General features: G+C 44.6%; 1 protein-coding gene across 5 annotated transcripts in view; it reads left to right on the top strand.

Moving 5' to 3' along the window:
- SPECC1L (sperm antigen with calponin homology and coiled-coil domains 1 like) overlaps window positions 1-13912 on the top strand; it is a 100498-nt gene that overhangs the window by 22561 nt on the left and 64025 nt on the right. For 3 of the 5 annotated variants that reach the window (XM_073563768.1, XM_073563767.1, XM_073563766.1), the window contains exons 1-2: window positions 1124-1257; window positions 4454-4631. In XM_073563768.1, coding sequence (XP_073419869.1) covers window positions 1148-1257; window positions 4454-4631 — 288 coding nt within the window. In that variant the 5' untranslated portion in view covers window positions 1124-1147. Of the gene's footprint in view, window positions 1-1123; window positions 1258-4453; window positions 4632-13912 lie in introns of those variants that run through there. The other 2 variants (XM_073563769.1, XM_073563770.1) reach the window with 1 other exon arrangement.

Here is a 13912-nt window from a genome sequence, read left to right as displayed (position 1 = left end):
ACAGCATCCAGTTAGAAGGGAAGCATGGTGGCTCAGTGGTTAGCACTGTCGCTTTGCAATACTTGTGTACTGGGTTCACATCCCACCAAGCACAACATTTGCAAAGAGTTTGTATGTTCTCCCCATGTTTGCATGAGTTTCCTTCCGGTACTCCTGTTTTCTCTCACACTCCAAAGACATACTGATAGGGAATTTACGGTAGATTGTGAGCCACAGTGGGGACAGTGATGTTGATAATGTGTGTAAATTAATTGCGTTACACAAGAGAGTAAAATAAATAAGTACTTGACATATGTTTCATAGATATGATTGTGAAATGCAGCGTTTGTGAAAATATTAATTGTGATGGAAACCTTTTACTCTCCGATAGATGCAAATCTCACTCCTGGGACTCACATCTATATTAAAGGGGTTGTCCGGGCTTTTCACATAATCTCAGTGCATATCTGGGCTGCAGAATAATGACAATAAGTATTTTACTTTATGTCACCAGTTTGCACGGTTTTCTAGATATTCTGAACAGAACCTCCAAGGGGGGGGTGTTATGGCATTGAAATGAGAACTGGTCGTTTCCTCCTACTGTACTAAAAACATGCCCTCCATAGCTACAGGCCCTCCCCGTCCACATGAAGAAGCCCTCCTCACACAGTAACAAATCCTTTATTTTTCTCTGCAGATGAAGATTATATGGACCATACAAGCGGTCTAATAGGGTTTGGGTGGGAAATGTTTTTATACCGGTTTGTTAATATGAAAAATGATTGCTTTCGGAAAATATGTATCCTAATATGCTTTTCTGAATAAAATCTAATTGATTTAGTTTTCGTCGTCTCAGCTGCATGATTTGCGTTTTGTAAACAGCTTGAATACATGTGTGGAATGCCTGTTTGTTAGGGAATCCTCACATGTATTCAGCCTGTCTACAAGTCGCAAATCATGCAGCTGAGACAACGAAAACTAAATCTCGAAAACCCGAGCAATGAGAATATTCGCTCATCACTACTGATGAGGTGTTTGATGTGGATTACTAGCACTGCAATGTTTGGAAAATGAACTCTAATTCTGAAGAATCAAATATGATAATAAGACGGGACTATTTCGGCAATGCATCTCTTTCCCCCAGAATATTCCTCCCTCAGACCTTCAAATGACACGGGCTCGCTGGGCGGGATTGACAGCCTACCTAATGGTCCTACAATGGCGAGAATTTTATCCAGGCTCTATCACACCCAGGGAGTGTTATTTCTGTTATCCAAGGTAAGATTAGTCTAAGGAAAGAGACTGTCTCTGGGGCTAGTTCTGTCTCTGTAACATATACATTGTTGCAGGGTAATTTTTCAAATACTACAGCATTAATATGGCCCCTTATCAGACTAAAGAAATCTACACCCATATTTCTATATTAGCAGTTGGGAACAGTCAGGAGACTTGACCTATTTGGTTTAAGGACTTGCCCCTCGTATGCGCTCTCACTAATAGAGGGGTATCTGTGCATGCGCAGCAGCTGTCTTCATTTATTTCTGTGAGATCTCCAAAAACTGCAGAGAAAGCACAATAAGCAACTGATAATTGCCAAAAGTAAGTAAAAAAAGCTTGGGAAGCTCGGTGTGATTGTGATCTGAATATTTGGATCTAACAGTATCAACACAGCTGGACTGGCTAATGTGGCCACAAGGCAGCAGGTATAATGGTGGCGTTAAAAGAAGCTGCACCCCCTGGGATGCATACCTTCCTACCAGCTGGACAAATATGCATTGTGTGCTGGGGCCCTGTCAGGCATGAACAAAAAATCAACGAAAAGTTTATCTTCTTTCTGGAAAAAATTTCCATACTGTTTCATCCACCGATACAATAACAAACCCTTTATCCTTGGGACCTGACTTTGTACACTGGTCTACCAAAGCTTTGCAATTGTGGGCTACACAACCCCATCAGGTGAGCAAGCACTCCCTACTAACACACCTGTTGTATCGGTTAAGTCCCTATTGTGCTTTTATGCTCCCGTTAGTACACTTGGTTAGGTGCAGGTCTCACCGATCACTCTTTAGCACTTCGTTGTAAGAGGAAAGGTGGCTGCGTGGGTCCAGCTCTTTTTATTAGTTTTTATAGGCGTTCTGAAAATTGACGTGCGCTTGCTATGCATTTTTCAGTGCGCCTTAAGGGTAGGTTCACATTGTGCATTTTTTCAGCAGGAAAAAAGCATGTTTTCCTTTGTTTTGTTGCTGTTTTTTTTTTTTTTTTTTTGCGGTGGTCTTGGAATGCTAGATTTGTCTACTGTGCATGCTGATAAAGTTTAGTGGTCCCATTCCATAGAACCAGGTTTTGCCACAAAAAAACGCAGCAAAACATTATACCTGCATTTTTGGTGCAGTTTTTTTCCAGCGTTTTTTTCACCACCCATTCAAGTCAATGGGTGAAAAGTGCTGAAAAAACACTGAAAAAAGTGAAAAAACATGTAAATCACAAAACACAGGTGACAAAAAAACAATGTGTGTGCATGATGAGATTTCTGAAATCTCATAGGCTTTGCTGGTACTGTAAAACACAACTGAAAATTAGCATAAACCCCCCCACAAAAAAAACACCTAATGTGAACTATGGTAGGACTCCCATCTGTCAGACACTTATGCCGCAGGAGACTATTGCTTGGTGCTGCAATTCAGTCCTGTTCCAGTGAAAGGGACAGCTGCCTGTATGGAAGAATCTGTGTTAGGCCACGTTCACACATTGAGTATGTGTGTAAGCCAAAACCAGGAGTAGGACAAGTGCAAGAAAAGTATAATAGAAAGATGTCACCACTTCTGTATTTATCACCCACTCCTGGTTTTGGCTTCCTGGTGTAGCATAGGGACCAAATACTCCCACAGGAGCAGCACGTCCCCTTTTGTGGACTGATCAGTGGAGTACCAGAGGTCGAAACTTTTTTAAGAGCTGTCTGTTCACCTCACTGTTTGCATAGAATAGTATCTTTGGAAGAAGACCTCATAGAAAATAATTAATTTGGTATTTTAACCTTTCACTTCAAACAGGTAGATAGATAGATCATTGTTGTGTGAAAAATATGGTAACTAACCATCTTATGTATATATTTCATCATGAATAGTAGTAGTTAAACATATTCTGTTTCTTCAACGTTGGCCATTAGATGGGGGCAGGGCACGTATGAACTTTCTCTTGTCTGTCATTTCCATGGAATTCCAAATATTAGGAGCGTTTAATGTCTGTCAGATCCCCGCAGTGCTGCGAGAGACTCCAAATAAGGAAGACTTGTCCCCGGGATACGAGCCGCAGTCTCCACATCAGTTGCGGGGTTTAAATCTAAATCCGTTACCTCTCTGACCCTCTGGATGCAATGTCGGCAAAGAATCCAGAGCGCTTACTGATGTCTGATGCTCTGCCGCTCATTGGGTTACAGCAATTTTTGAAAGGAGCACGGGCGGGCATCAAAAGCTATAAATATCCTAGACCACTGCAATGTTTCGATATGTGACGTAGTCGAGATCCGTTTTGCCATGTGTTCTACAAGAAGCCTTCAGCTTAACAGCAGGTAACTTAAAGGACACACTTTATGCATTCTAGCAAGTTATGGACAGGTATGTAGTAATTGTAATAAGTATATAAGGACGCATTAAGATATTCAGTATAATGTGGGTGGGTTTTTGTAATTGCACAAAAGTCTTCGCTGCCTCCAGCTTCCTTTGGCTTACATAGCAGTGTATCTGATCACAAGCAGATGTATTTATCGAGCTGATGTGATGGGATATACAGAATATTCTGTATGATATATATATATATATATAGATAGATATACACTGTATAGATATTTATTTATTTAATCCTGTGAAATGTATGTTCAGCAGGTAGTAAAATTCTGCACAGTTGAGAAGTGTCTATGATGTACTTCTCTGCACCTGTAGAAGTGTCCATAATGTCCCTGTTATCTCATATAGAGACATGCATGGTTTTTCTGTTGGCTTGTATATGAATCTGAAATGACAAACATGGTATAGTAAATTGAATGTTGTATTACAGGGGTGTTTTCCTCTAGAAACGTGTTTAGGGGAGAATATTTCAGAATGCCTTGCTGCATAAGGCATCATCATAATAATCTTTATTTTTATATAGCGCCAACATATTCTGCAGCGCTTTACAGTTTGCGCACATTATCATCACTGTTCCCGATGGGGCTCACAATCTAAATGTATGGCTCATGGACTACGTACAGCCCCATTGTGCTCTATTAGCCACTGTACGTCTGCCTGCCCAACAGGACTAGACCAATATTTGTAATTTCGCGTTTATACCACCTCTCCTCTCCAAAGTGGTTATTTAAAACTGTAAAATGATGGTGAAACCATTTTGCTGTGTATTTAGTGTATCATTTGCCATAACCACAGACCTGTGCAAAAAGAAATTCTATCTAACATATTGATGTCCTATTCTTATTTGGCAGATTCAGCTGTAAATGCATCACAAACAGGCCGCCCAGGATGAGGAAAGCAAGCAGGAGTGCAGGCTCTGCGCCAAAAGTACCGGTCACCAACAGACCACAGAGTGGTGAGAAGGCTAAGTCGGACAGCAGTGCCCCTACATCATCCAGGGCATCTCGACCAGGATCATCTTTATCAAAGGTAAGGTCTAGTGCTTGCAAAAATTGCTACTTAAAACTCTCATTTACTTTAATACAATATATTATATATGTATTTTATTCTAGTGATTTTGACATTAGACATTTCAGAAGTATTAGAATTGCTAGTGAGAGGCTAAAGAAGCATGGTGTCCTAGTTCCTGTTCCCGCAAATGGCGACGATCATACACCGTAGTCCCTGAGGTCTCCACTTAGGCCAAAATTCACACAGATTGTGTTACCAAGTGTATAGTAGATGTCTCACTATATCTTTTGACTAAAAAATTCTCCCCTTGTCATATTTAAAGGTGTTGTACACTACTCAGACAATCCCTTCTCAATGGCAATGTTCCCCCTTATAAAATAACTGTACAGGAGCCATTCCAGCAGTGTTGACACCTGTTCTCCTGGGCTCCCGTGACATTAAGTTATGTGAGCCCTGCCAGCTAAACTGCGGCTGCTTCACTCTTTCCTCCTTCAGACCTACCTGACTTCTGGTAGGCGTGAGAGCCTCGGCTGCTCTCTCACTTTTTCCAGATGTCTGATTTGACTGAATGAGGGTAGAGTGAATCAGCTGCTGATTGACTGCTGAGTTTGCTTAACATAAGTATCATGTGACCCCTGGGAGAGCCACTGCCGATACCGCTAGAACTGCTCCTGCACCAGAGGGGAGTGTGAGTATAGATCTTATTTTATATGGGTTGTGGGGGAGGTCATGGTGATATGAATAGTAGAAAACCCCTTTAATCCCTTAGTGACGGGGCCAATTTTTTAAATTCTGACCAATGTCACTTTATGTGGTGATAACTCTGGAACGCTTCAACAAATCCCAGTGATTTTGATATTATTTTTTCGTGACACATTATAATTTATGATAATGGTAAATTTAGGTTGATATGTTTTTTGTTTATTTATAAAAAAATTTATCAAACTTGATGAAAATGTAAAAAAATTGCAATTTTCAAACTTTGAATGATTATCCCTTTAATCCAGATAGTCATACCACACAAAAACTTTAATAAATAACATTTCTGACATGTCTGCCTTACATCAGCACCATTTTTAAAATAATTAATTTTGTTAGCCTTTTAGGAGGTTTAAAAATGTTGCAGTGATTTTTTTTTCATTTTTTCAAGGAAATTTGCAAAAAAAATTTTTGAGGGACCTATCCAGGTTTGAAGTGACTTTGGGGGTCCTATATATTGGAAAACCCCAAACTTGATGCCATTGTAAAAACGGCACCCCCCCTGACATATTGAAAACTGCTGTCAGATAGTTTATTAACCCTTCAGGTGATTTTCAGGAATTAATGCAAAGTGGTATAGCAGGATTGAAAAAATGTTTGTTTACCACCTAAATGTCGCTAACTTCTGAACTGACCGCTATATCCGGGAGACTCTAAGGCTGCTATTTGGCCATGAACTGCTATGGCAAACATCAGGACCACACAATCATGATCTTGGTGTGTCAATTAGATTAAAGCGGAAGCCCTCATAATCTTAACATTTATTTGATGTCACTTTTGAGAGCAGCAACTATGGGGTTAAACAGGTATGAACGGTGCCAACACTGATCGTTGGTGATACAGAAAGTTGTCAGCTATAGGTGTACAGCCAACAGCTCATGGATTGTTACTTGTATGGGGATGATGATCTCTTATATCTCATGTCAGTTAAAAGACGTATTCGCTGTCATTAAGGGGTTAAGAAGATTTTGTATAATTCAGTTTTAGTATTTTGGACCAGTGTAGTGTTAAAGGATGAGTTCACTACTTGGACAATTCCTTTTTAAATACTATACTGCAATGTGTAATGCGCCTGTGCCAGTCAAGTGAAGCCGGCACCAGGCTTACCAGTCATCACGAGACATTGGCTGCAGCCCTTGAGTGTTAACAACCATGTTATACGAGATCTGGGAGAACCGACGTTAGCTGGTGAACACTGTATTTAAGAAAGGGATGTCCAAATAGTGGGAAACCTCTTTGAAACTTTTTAGTTGCTCTGAAACATGTTCCTGATATCATTGCCACAAAGCATAACGCTTCAGTTTTAGATATTATGGTGGAACGTTTTCCAAAACTTGTGCAAGGCAAAGATAAGATTAGTTTTAATTTATTAATTGACCATTCAACACTGTCCCTTGTTAACAGGTCTGAGTGTCTGTCCTTTGGGGCTCTTTGTACGCAATCTGAATGGGTTTTCCGCTCAATACCACAAAATGGCTGATTTACAATATATATTCCTGAAAACTTTGCTAGAGGTAGATGCTGTAATCCAAGTTTTCACTTAGGGTACCGTTACACACAATGATGTCCCAGCGATCCCACCAACGATCCGACGTGGATGGGATCGCTGGGACATTGTTAGCTGATCGCTGGTTAGCTGTCACATAGACAGCCCCTCCAGCGATCAGAACCAGCGAGCACGCTGGTTATCAACGTAAACATCGGGTTTCTAAGGGCCGCGGGGCCCTAAGAAACCCGATGTTTACCCTAGATACCAGCGTGCACTGCAGGCAGGGCGGGAGGTGGAGGCAGGGCGGCGCAGACAGACCGGCGTAGCTCTGCTATCTGCTACTCCGGTCTGACAGACTGGATTAGCAGATGGCAGAGCTACTCCGGTCTGTGCGTCGCTCTGCCTCCACCTCCCGCCCTGCCTGCAATGCACGCTTGTATCTAGGGTAAACATCGGTTTCTAAGGGCCCCGCGGCCCTTAGAAACCCGATGTTTACGTTGGTAACCAGCGTGCAGCGTCGCTCATCGCTGGCCAGCGGGAGACCAGCGATGAAAAAACGGGCCAGGATGATCCAGCACGATCAGCGATACCCCGCGGGAGGGTCGATTGCTGCTGGATGTCACACACAGCGATCTCGCTGGAGAGATCGCTGATGTGTCACAAAATCGGCGATCTCGCCAGCGAGCTCGTTTCAAAAAACCACTAATAATTTCTTATCCTTTTGTTGCAGTAAAGCTGTCTATAAATTACAACTGCTCCATATAATTTGATATCATAAAATTTTCTAAAAATAAGTAACAAAAATGTCCTTTGAGGCATTCTATGTACTCAGCCAGGACCACCAAGAATTTTTTGTTACATGCTTCTCATGTTTGTTTTTGACTAAAATAGTTGTTCTTTGATTAGTATATTACACACGTGGACAAAATTGTTGGTAGTGTTCTGTTAACAAAAGAAAAAATCCACAATGGTTACTGAAATAACTTGAAATTTTCAATTTAAATTTACTGAATGTCAACTAATGAAAATCAGACATTGCTTTTCAATTGTGTTTTAACAGAAAAATATAAAAAAAATCTAATGATAGTGCTTGTACCTCTTAAAAAGATTTCAACAATAATAAACCATAGGGACAGGTTAAACTAATGTGTGTCCTATAATTGGCATCAGAGGTGTCAACAAATGTGGTGTCAGTCAGAGTGCCTGTTTAAAGGGTGGAAAGTTGTCTCTGTTCTGTTTGGTATCATGGTGTGTACCACACTGAACATAGATCATAGAAGGCTAAAGGTACTGTCACACTTAGCGATGTACCAGTGATTTGACGCGGTCAGGATCGCTGGTACATCGCTAAGTGGTCGCTAGTGAGCTGCCACACAGGCAGATCTCACCAGCGACATCGCTGGGGACGGGGGTCGCTACTTACCTGTCACACTAGGCGATCCTGCGTCCCCCCGCCTGGCTCCACAGGAAGCTGACGACGAGAAACAGTCCTGGACGTTCTCGCGCGATCAGCAGCGGGGGAGCGGGTTGTAGGTAAGTATCAGACACAGCGATATCGCTAGCAATATCGCTATTACGTCACAAGTTATAGCGATATTGCTAGCGATATCGCTTAAGCTGGAGTCACACATAGCGACTTACCAGCGATACCGACACCGATATCAAGGTGTCAGGATCGCTGGTAAGTCGCTATGTGATCGCTGGTGAGCTGTCACACAGACAGCTTCATCAGCGATCAGCACAGCGATGCCGAGTGCCCGGCATCGCTTGCCATCCCTGTAAAAAATAGAATTAAAATAAAAAATATTGTTATTCTCACCTTCCGACGTCCCGCGCAGCATTCCCGCTTCTCTCCACGCTCCGGTCCCAGTAATCCTTTGCGAGAATGACCGCGATGACGTCCGTTCTCGCGGGATCGCGAAGTCTCGCAGTAATTGTTGCAAAGGATCACTGGGACCGGAGCGTGGAGAGAAGCGGAAATGCTGCGCGGGACGTCGGAAGGTGAGAATAACAATATTTTTTATTTTAATTCTATTTTTTACAGCTGATCGCTGGTCTCCCGCCTGTCACACGCAGCGAAGCGTGCTGGCCAGCGGGAGCCCAGCAACCAAAAAAATGTCCAGAGGTTTCTTACAGCGATCAGCGATACCGGCAGGGGGGCCGCTCGCTGATCGCTGTCACACACAGCGATCTCACTGGTGAGATCGCTGTTACGTCACAAAAGTTGTGACTCAGCAGCGATATCGCTAGCGAGTTTGCTATGTGTGACTCCCGCTTTAGTGTGACAGGCCCTTAAAGGAGAAAGTTGTCTCAGGAGATTAGAAAGAAAATGATAGATAAGCAAGGTAAAGGTAAAACAACGGTCTCCAAACAGCTTGATGTTCCTATTACTTCAGTTGCACATATTCAGAAATGTAAGGTCAACTCTCGTTGGTGTGACTGCAAGAGGAAATTGATTACAAATGAAAAAGACTGCTAAAAAAAAGGTAACCAAAGAGCCCAGAAGAACTTCCAAAGTGATCAGCGGAAAACTAAACTGTCAAAGTATATCTGTGGAATTTGCAAAAATGCATATTGACAAGGCACAAAGCTTCTAGGAGAATGTTCTTTGGACAGATGAAACAAAGCTGGAGCTTTTTGGCTAGTCCCATCAGCTGTATGTTCCGACTGCTGAGACCCTCGTGTCTCAAACAGTGTCTTCCTCCCACCATACCCGTAATGAAAACACGGACAGGCCTAGATGAGTTGAAACAGGTCGGTCACAGTTTATTAATTACATAAGCAGAGAGAGGCAATTACATGTCATAACGGGCTTATCGCCGAAGGCCCTGTCTGCGACCGACAGGCCAATGAGCGGTTACGAACCTTTGCCCTTCTCCACATCTTCCGCTGTGACTTAAAAATCGTCAACAAGTTTTTTTTTTCTTTTAATTATTATATATTTATTATGCCAATATAAAACAGCGTTGACTATATAAGGGAGGGAGTCTGGGACAACAGCTTCCAGGGGTCAGCCAGGGAGAAAGAGAAAGGCACTGACCCATAGCACCTGAATTTAACCCATGTAGGTGGGACTAGACGCCCCGTCCCTTTTAATCCCATTGGTCAGTTGGGCGACCCAATTAGTGCATCACCTGGGGAGTCTTGGAAGGGGGGAATTAGGCACTGAACAGTATTTCCTTCTAGCTTCAGCTATATGTACTACGCAGGCCAATGAGCGGTTACGAACCTTTGCCCATCTCCACATCTTCTGCCACGGAAGATCATGTGTATGACCTACACAGGACTCCGACCCCCACCCAGCCATCAACATTAGGCCCTGTTCGACTCTGCCCTGTAACACAAACAAAAATATGTCAAGACCAATATCCGTGAGGTGAACTCCATCCAGTTTTAATAATGCCGCGTTATCTCCTTCCAGCTGGTGGTGGTGAACCACAATACCACATCTTCCCATCACAAATTTTGCCATCCACACGTTGATCTTTCTCCTTGCACGGTCTATGGCTTTTTTTTAATTCAAATAGATTTTTATTAAAGATAAATAAAGCATAAAATGGTCTGACAAAATACAATCGGTTTCCAAAAAGCCAACCCCTTTTAGTCCAGAACATCACCCACCCCCACCCCCATCCCCCCCTTTAGACAGCTCATATTAACATTCAAGCATTTCTCAACCTTACAACATGAGGATTAATTTCAGTATTCCCTCTTAAGGGCCTGTCACACTAAGCGATATCGCTAGCAATATCGCTATAACTTGTGACGTTATAGCGATATTGCTAGCGATATCGCTGTGTCTGATACTTACCTACGACCCGCTCCCCCGCTGGTTATCGCTGATCGCGCGAGAACAGGCTGGACTGTTTCTCATCGTCAGCTTCCTGCGGCGCTCCCTGTGGAGAGACGAGCGTGGAGCCGGGCGGGAGGACGTCAGGATCGCCTAGTGTGACAGGTAAGTAACGACCCCCGTCCCCTGCGATGTCGCTGGTGAGATCTGCCTGTGTGGCAGCTCACTAGCGACCACTTAGCGATGCACCAGCGATCCTGACCGCGTCATATCGCTGGTCGGGATCGCTGGTACATCGCTAAGTGTGACAGTACCTTTATACAGTAGTGTAATTTGTTACTCTTGCAGACAATAACCCATGACCTTTCCCCTAAGGCTATGTGCACACGGTGCAGATTCTGTTGTGGAATTTTCCGCACAGATTTTGCTAAATCCGCAGGTAAAATGACCTGCGTTTTACCTGCAGTTTTAGTGCAGATTTAGTGCAGTTTTTGTGCGGATTTCTCCTGAAGATTTCTATAATGGAGCAGATAAAAAACTGCTGCAGAACTGCACAAAAGAAGTGATATGCTGCAGTTTTAAATCTGCACCAAATCTGCGTGGAAAAATCTGCAGCATGTGCACAGCGGTTTTTGTCTTGCATAGCCTTAAATGGTACTGTACATCACTTCCAGTTCTGCTGCAGTTCTGCAGGGCCAAATCTGCTGCAGAACTGCACCAGAATCTGCACCGTGTGCACATACCCTTAATCACCCTGTCTTTTATCCATACTCCAACCATGGTGTCCATAATTTTTCGTATAGGGCAAATTTCCCCCTTTTCTTATAAATCCCCTTCTCCAATGTAATGATATGTTTCACGTATTGAAGGTATTCTCCCCTAGACGGCGGCTCCTCCCTTATCCAACTTCTAGCAATCATTTTCCGGGCCATATAAAGTAGTCTGGCAATTGCCTCTTTCAATGCATTGTCTATCGCTATCTCCTCCACATATCCCAACAGACAAACCACCGTCTCCCTAGGGATCACACATCCATATGCCCCTTCTATGCGATTCAGGACCACTAACCCAGTCTTGGGCAAGTCCACATCATATGGTATATGCAGCGGGGACATTACGAATTAGATCTTAGGCCCGCCTTAAATAGTACGTCCGGGGACCTAAACTCTATGCATTATATAAAGCTGAGACAGCCTACTCGGCTCACTCAGCGACAGTCTCGGTATCCCCTCCAGGGCAGAATCCTAGCCCTGGCTTTTATTGGAAATTTAAGTAAAAAGGTGTGTAGCGAATCCCCATATAATGTGGATATTACCCCACTAGTGGACTCATTCTCACATATATAATCCAGCACAATATCCCCCTTAATAGTTAGATGTCCAGTCTTATTCTGAGCCCTAAATGCATGCTTCATCTGTGCATACTGGAAACCCCCCGAGGCTCGAAGCCCAAACTCTAACTGCAACTGAGGAAAAGCTTTCAACCCCTGCAGATCCATCACCTGGTAAGTATACTGAATCCCTTTAGTCTGCCATTCCGTCAAACCCCCCAAGGCCCTGAACTCTGGAAGATTAATATTATTTCATATCGGCGAGAACCGAGTCAAGCAGGTAACCCCACGAATGTATTTAACCTTCCCCCATACTTTATGTATCAGAGACAGTGTAGGGTATCTTTTCCCAAGTGCCCCCAGAAAACCATCCTCCTATCATTGAACCACAGGGCGTCTATTCGTCAGTTCTTCCAATATAAGTTGTACCGTGCTGGAGGTCGCCTCATGCGCCCAGCCCCTTAAATGTTGACATTGAGGGGCTAGGAAATATACTCCTGAATTAGGCAAAGCCAGTCCCCCATCATCCTTGGGACGCTGAAGGGTCTCTAATTTAATTTGGGGACATTTTTTCTCCTTCGTCTCATTGGGGGACACAGATACTGTGGGTGTATGCTTCTGCCGCTAGGAGGCTGACACTAAGTGAAAAAAAGAGGTTAGCTCCTCCTCCGCAGTATACACCCTCGCCCCTATTGCGGGCGGAAATCAGTTTTTTGCTTAGTGTCCTATGGAGGCACACACAGTCTGGATCTCTCCAGACTATTTTTTTCTAGTTTATTATGAAGATGAGACCGGGGCGACGGATCCTATTGAAAGGGTCCGATCTCCCCAAACCATCAACGGGCGAGCACGCGTTGAGTATCGTCTCCGCGTATACTTTCCCGCACCGAGGGACATATCTGGGACTTTTCCCCAGACTTCTATTTTTGTTTGTTATTTTATGAAGATGAGACAGGGGCAACGCATCCTATTGAAAGGATCCGATTTCCCCAAACCATCAACGGGCAAGCACGTGCGAGTATCCCTCCACTTATCCTTTCCCGCGACGTGGGACATTATGCCAGACTTAGCCCTGTCCACCCCTAGGTATTGAAACCATGGGCTTGCACAGAGGCACAAGACTAGTCTGTGCGGCCTCCACTGCTCCACCAACGCTAGACGGCGTGCTGCAAGGTGGCGGACGGTCCCTCTCCTCACCCCCTGAAGGGGTTAGATGGAGCTAGGGTGCCTGCACCGTCCTATTTTTTATCAAAGACCCCCTCACATACCTGCGCTCAGGCTGAAGATGATCATCTGTGAGGAGAGGGTCGAGGAGGGCTCCTGCAAAGATTTTGGGCTGGAGCCCACAGCCGCAGCACGCCTTGCGGCGTCCACTAGCCATGCAAGAGAAGGGCTGGATCCGTCAGGACAGGAACGCTGCGCCGGTCAATAGCGACACTTTTGGTACCGCGCCCCCCCCCCCAGCCCGGTCGGGTAGGGGAAAAATTGAGGCTGAGGCCGGAAGTTCCGCCCTCGGGGCCGCGTGTCATTTCCGGCAGCCCGCCCCGCACTCGGCGGCGGTAAAAATCGAGGCCCCGGCTTCGGAGCACGGGCTTGGCCGCAAAGTGGGAGTACCGCCCCTAGAGCGATTTTACAGGCTGGTGTGCGCCACAGATGTCGGCGTGCGATTTAAAGGAAGCATCCAGGTCGGGGGGGCGCAGGACTGGGGTAAGTGCTGCCCGAGAGGCCACGCTACAGGGAAAAACGAGGGGCTACCTCTTCCCCATATCCCCAGCAGCGGACAGATACAGCATGTCCGAAAAAAGCAAAGGCGCACACGTTCTTTAACGCGGCATGCATCTCTTGTGGGGCTGCGTTTCCGCGGGCGCAGAGCAAGCATTTATGCGAAGCTTGCGAATCCAAACGCGCCCAGGAGCCCTCCCCTGCGACCG

The sequence above is a fragment of the Dendrobates tinctorius genome, unplaced genomic scaffold, assembly GCF_039654945.1.
Source record: "Dendrobates tinctorius isolate UK_male_01 unplaced genomic scaffold, ASM3965494v1 ptg000397l, whole genome shotgun sequence".
NCBI lineage: Eukaryota > Metazoa > Chordata > Amphibia > Anura > Dendrobatidae > Dendrobates > Dendrobates tinctorius.
This window is presented reverse-complemented; position numbering and strand designations above follow the sequence as displayed.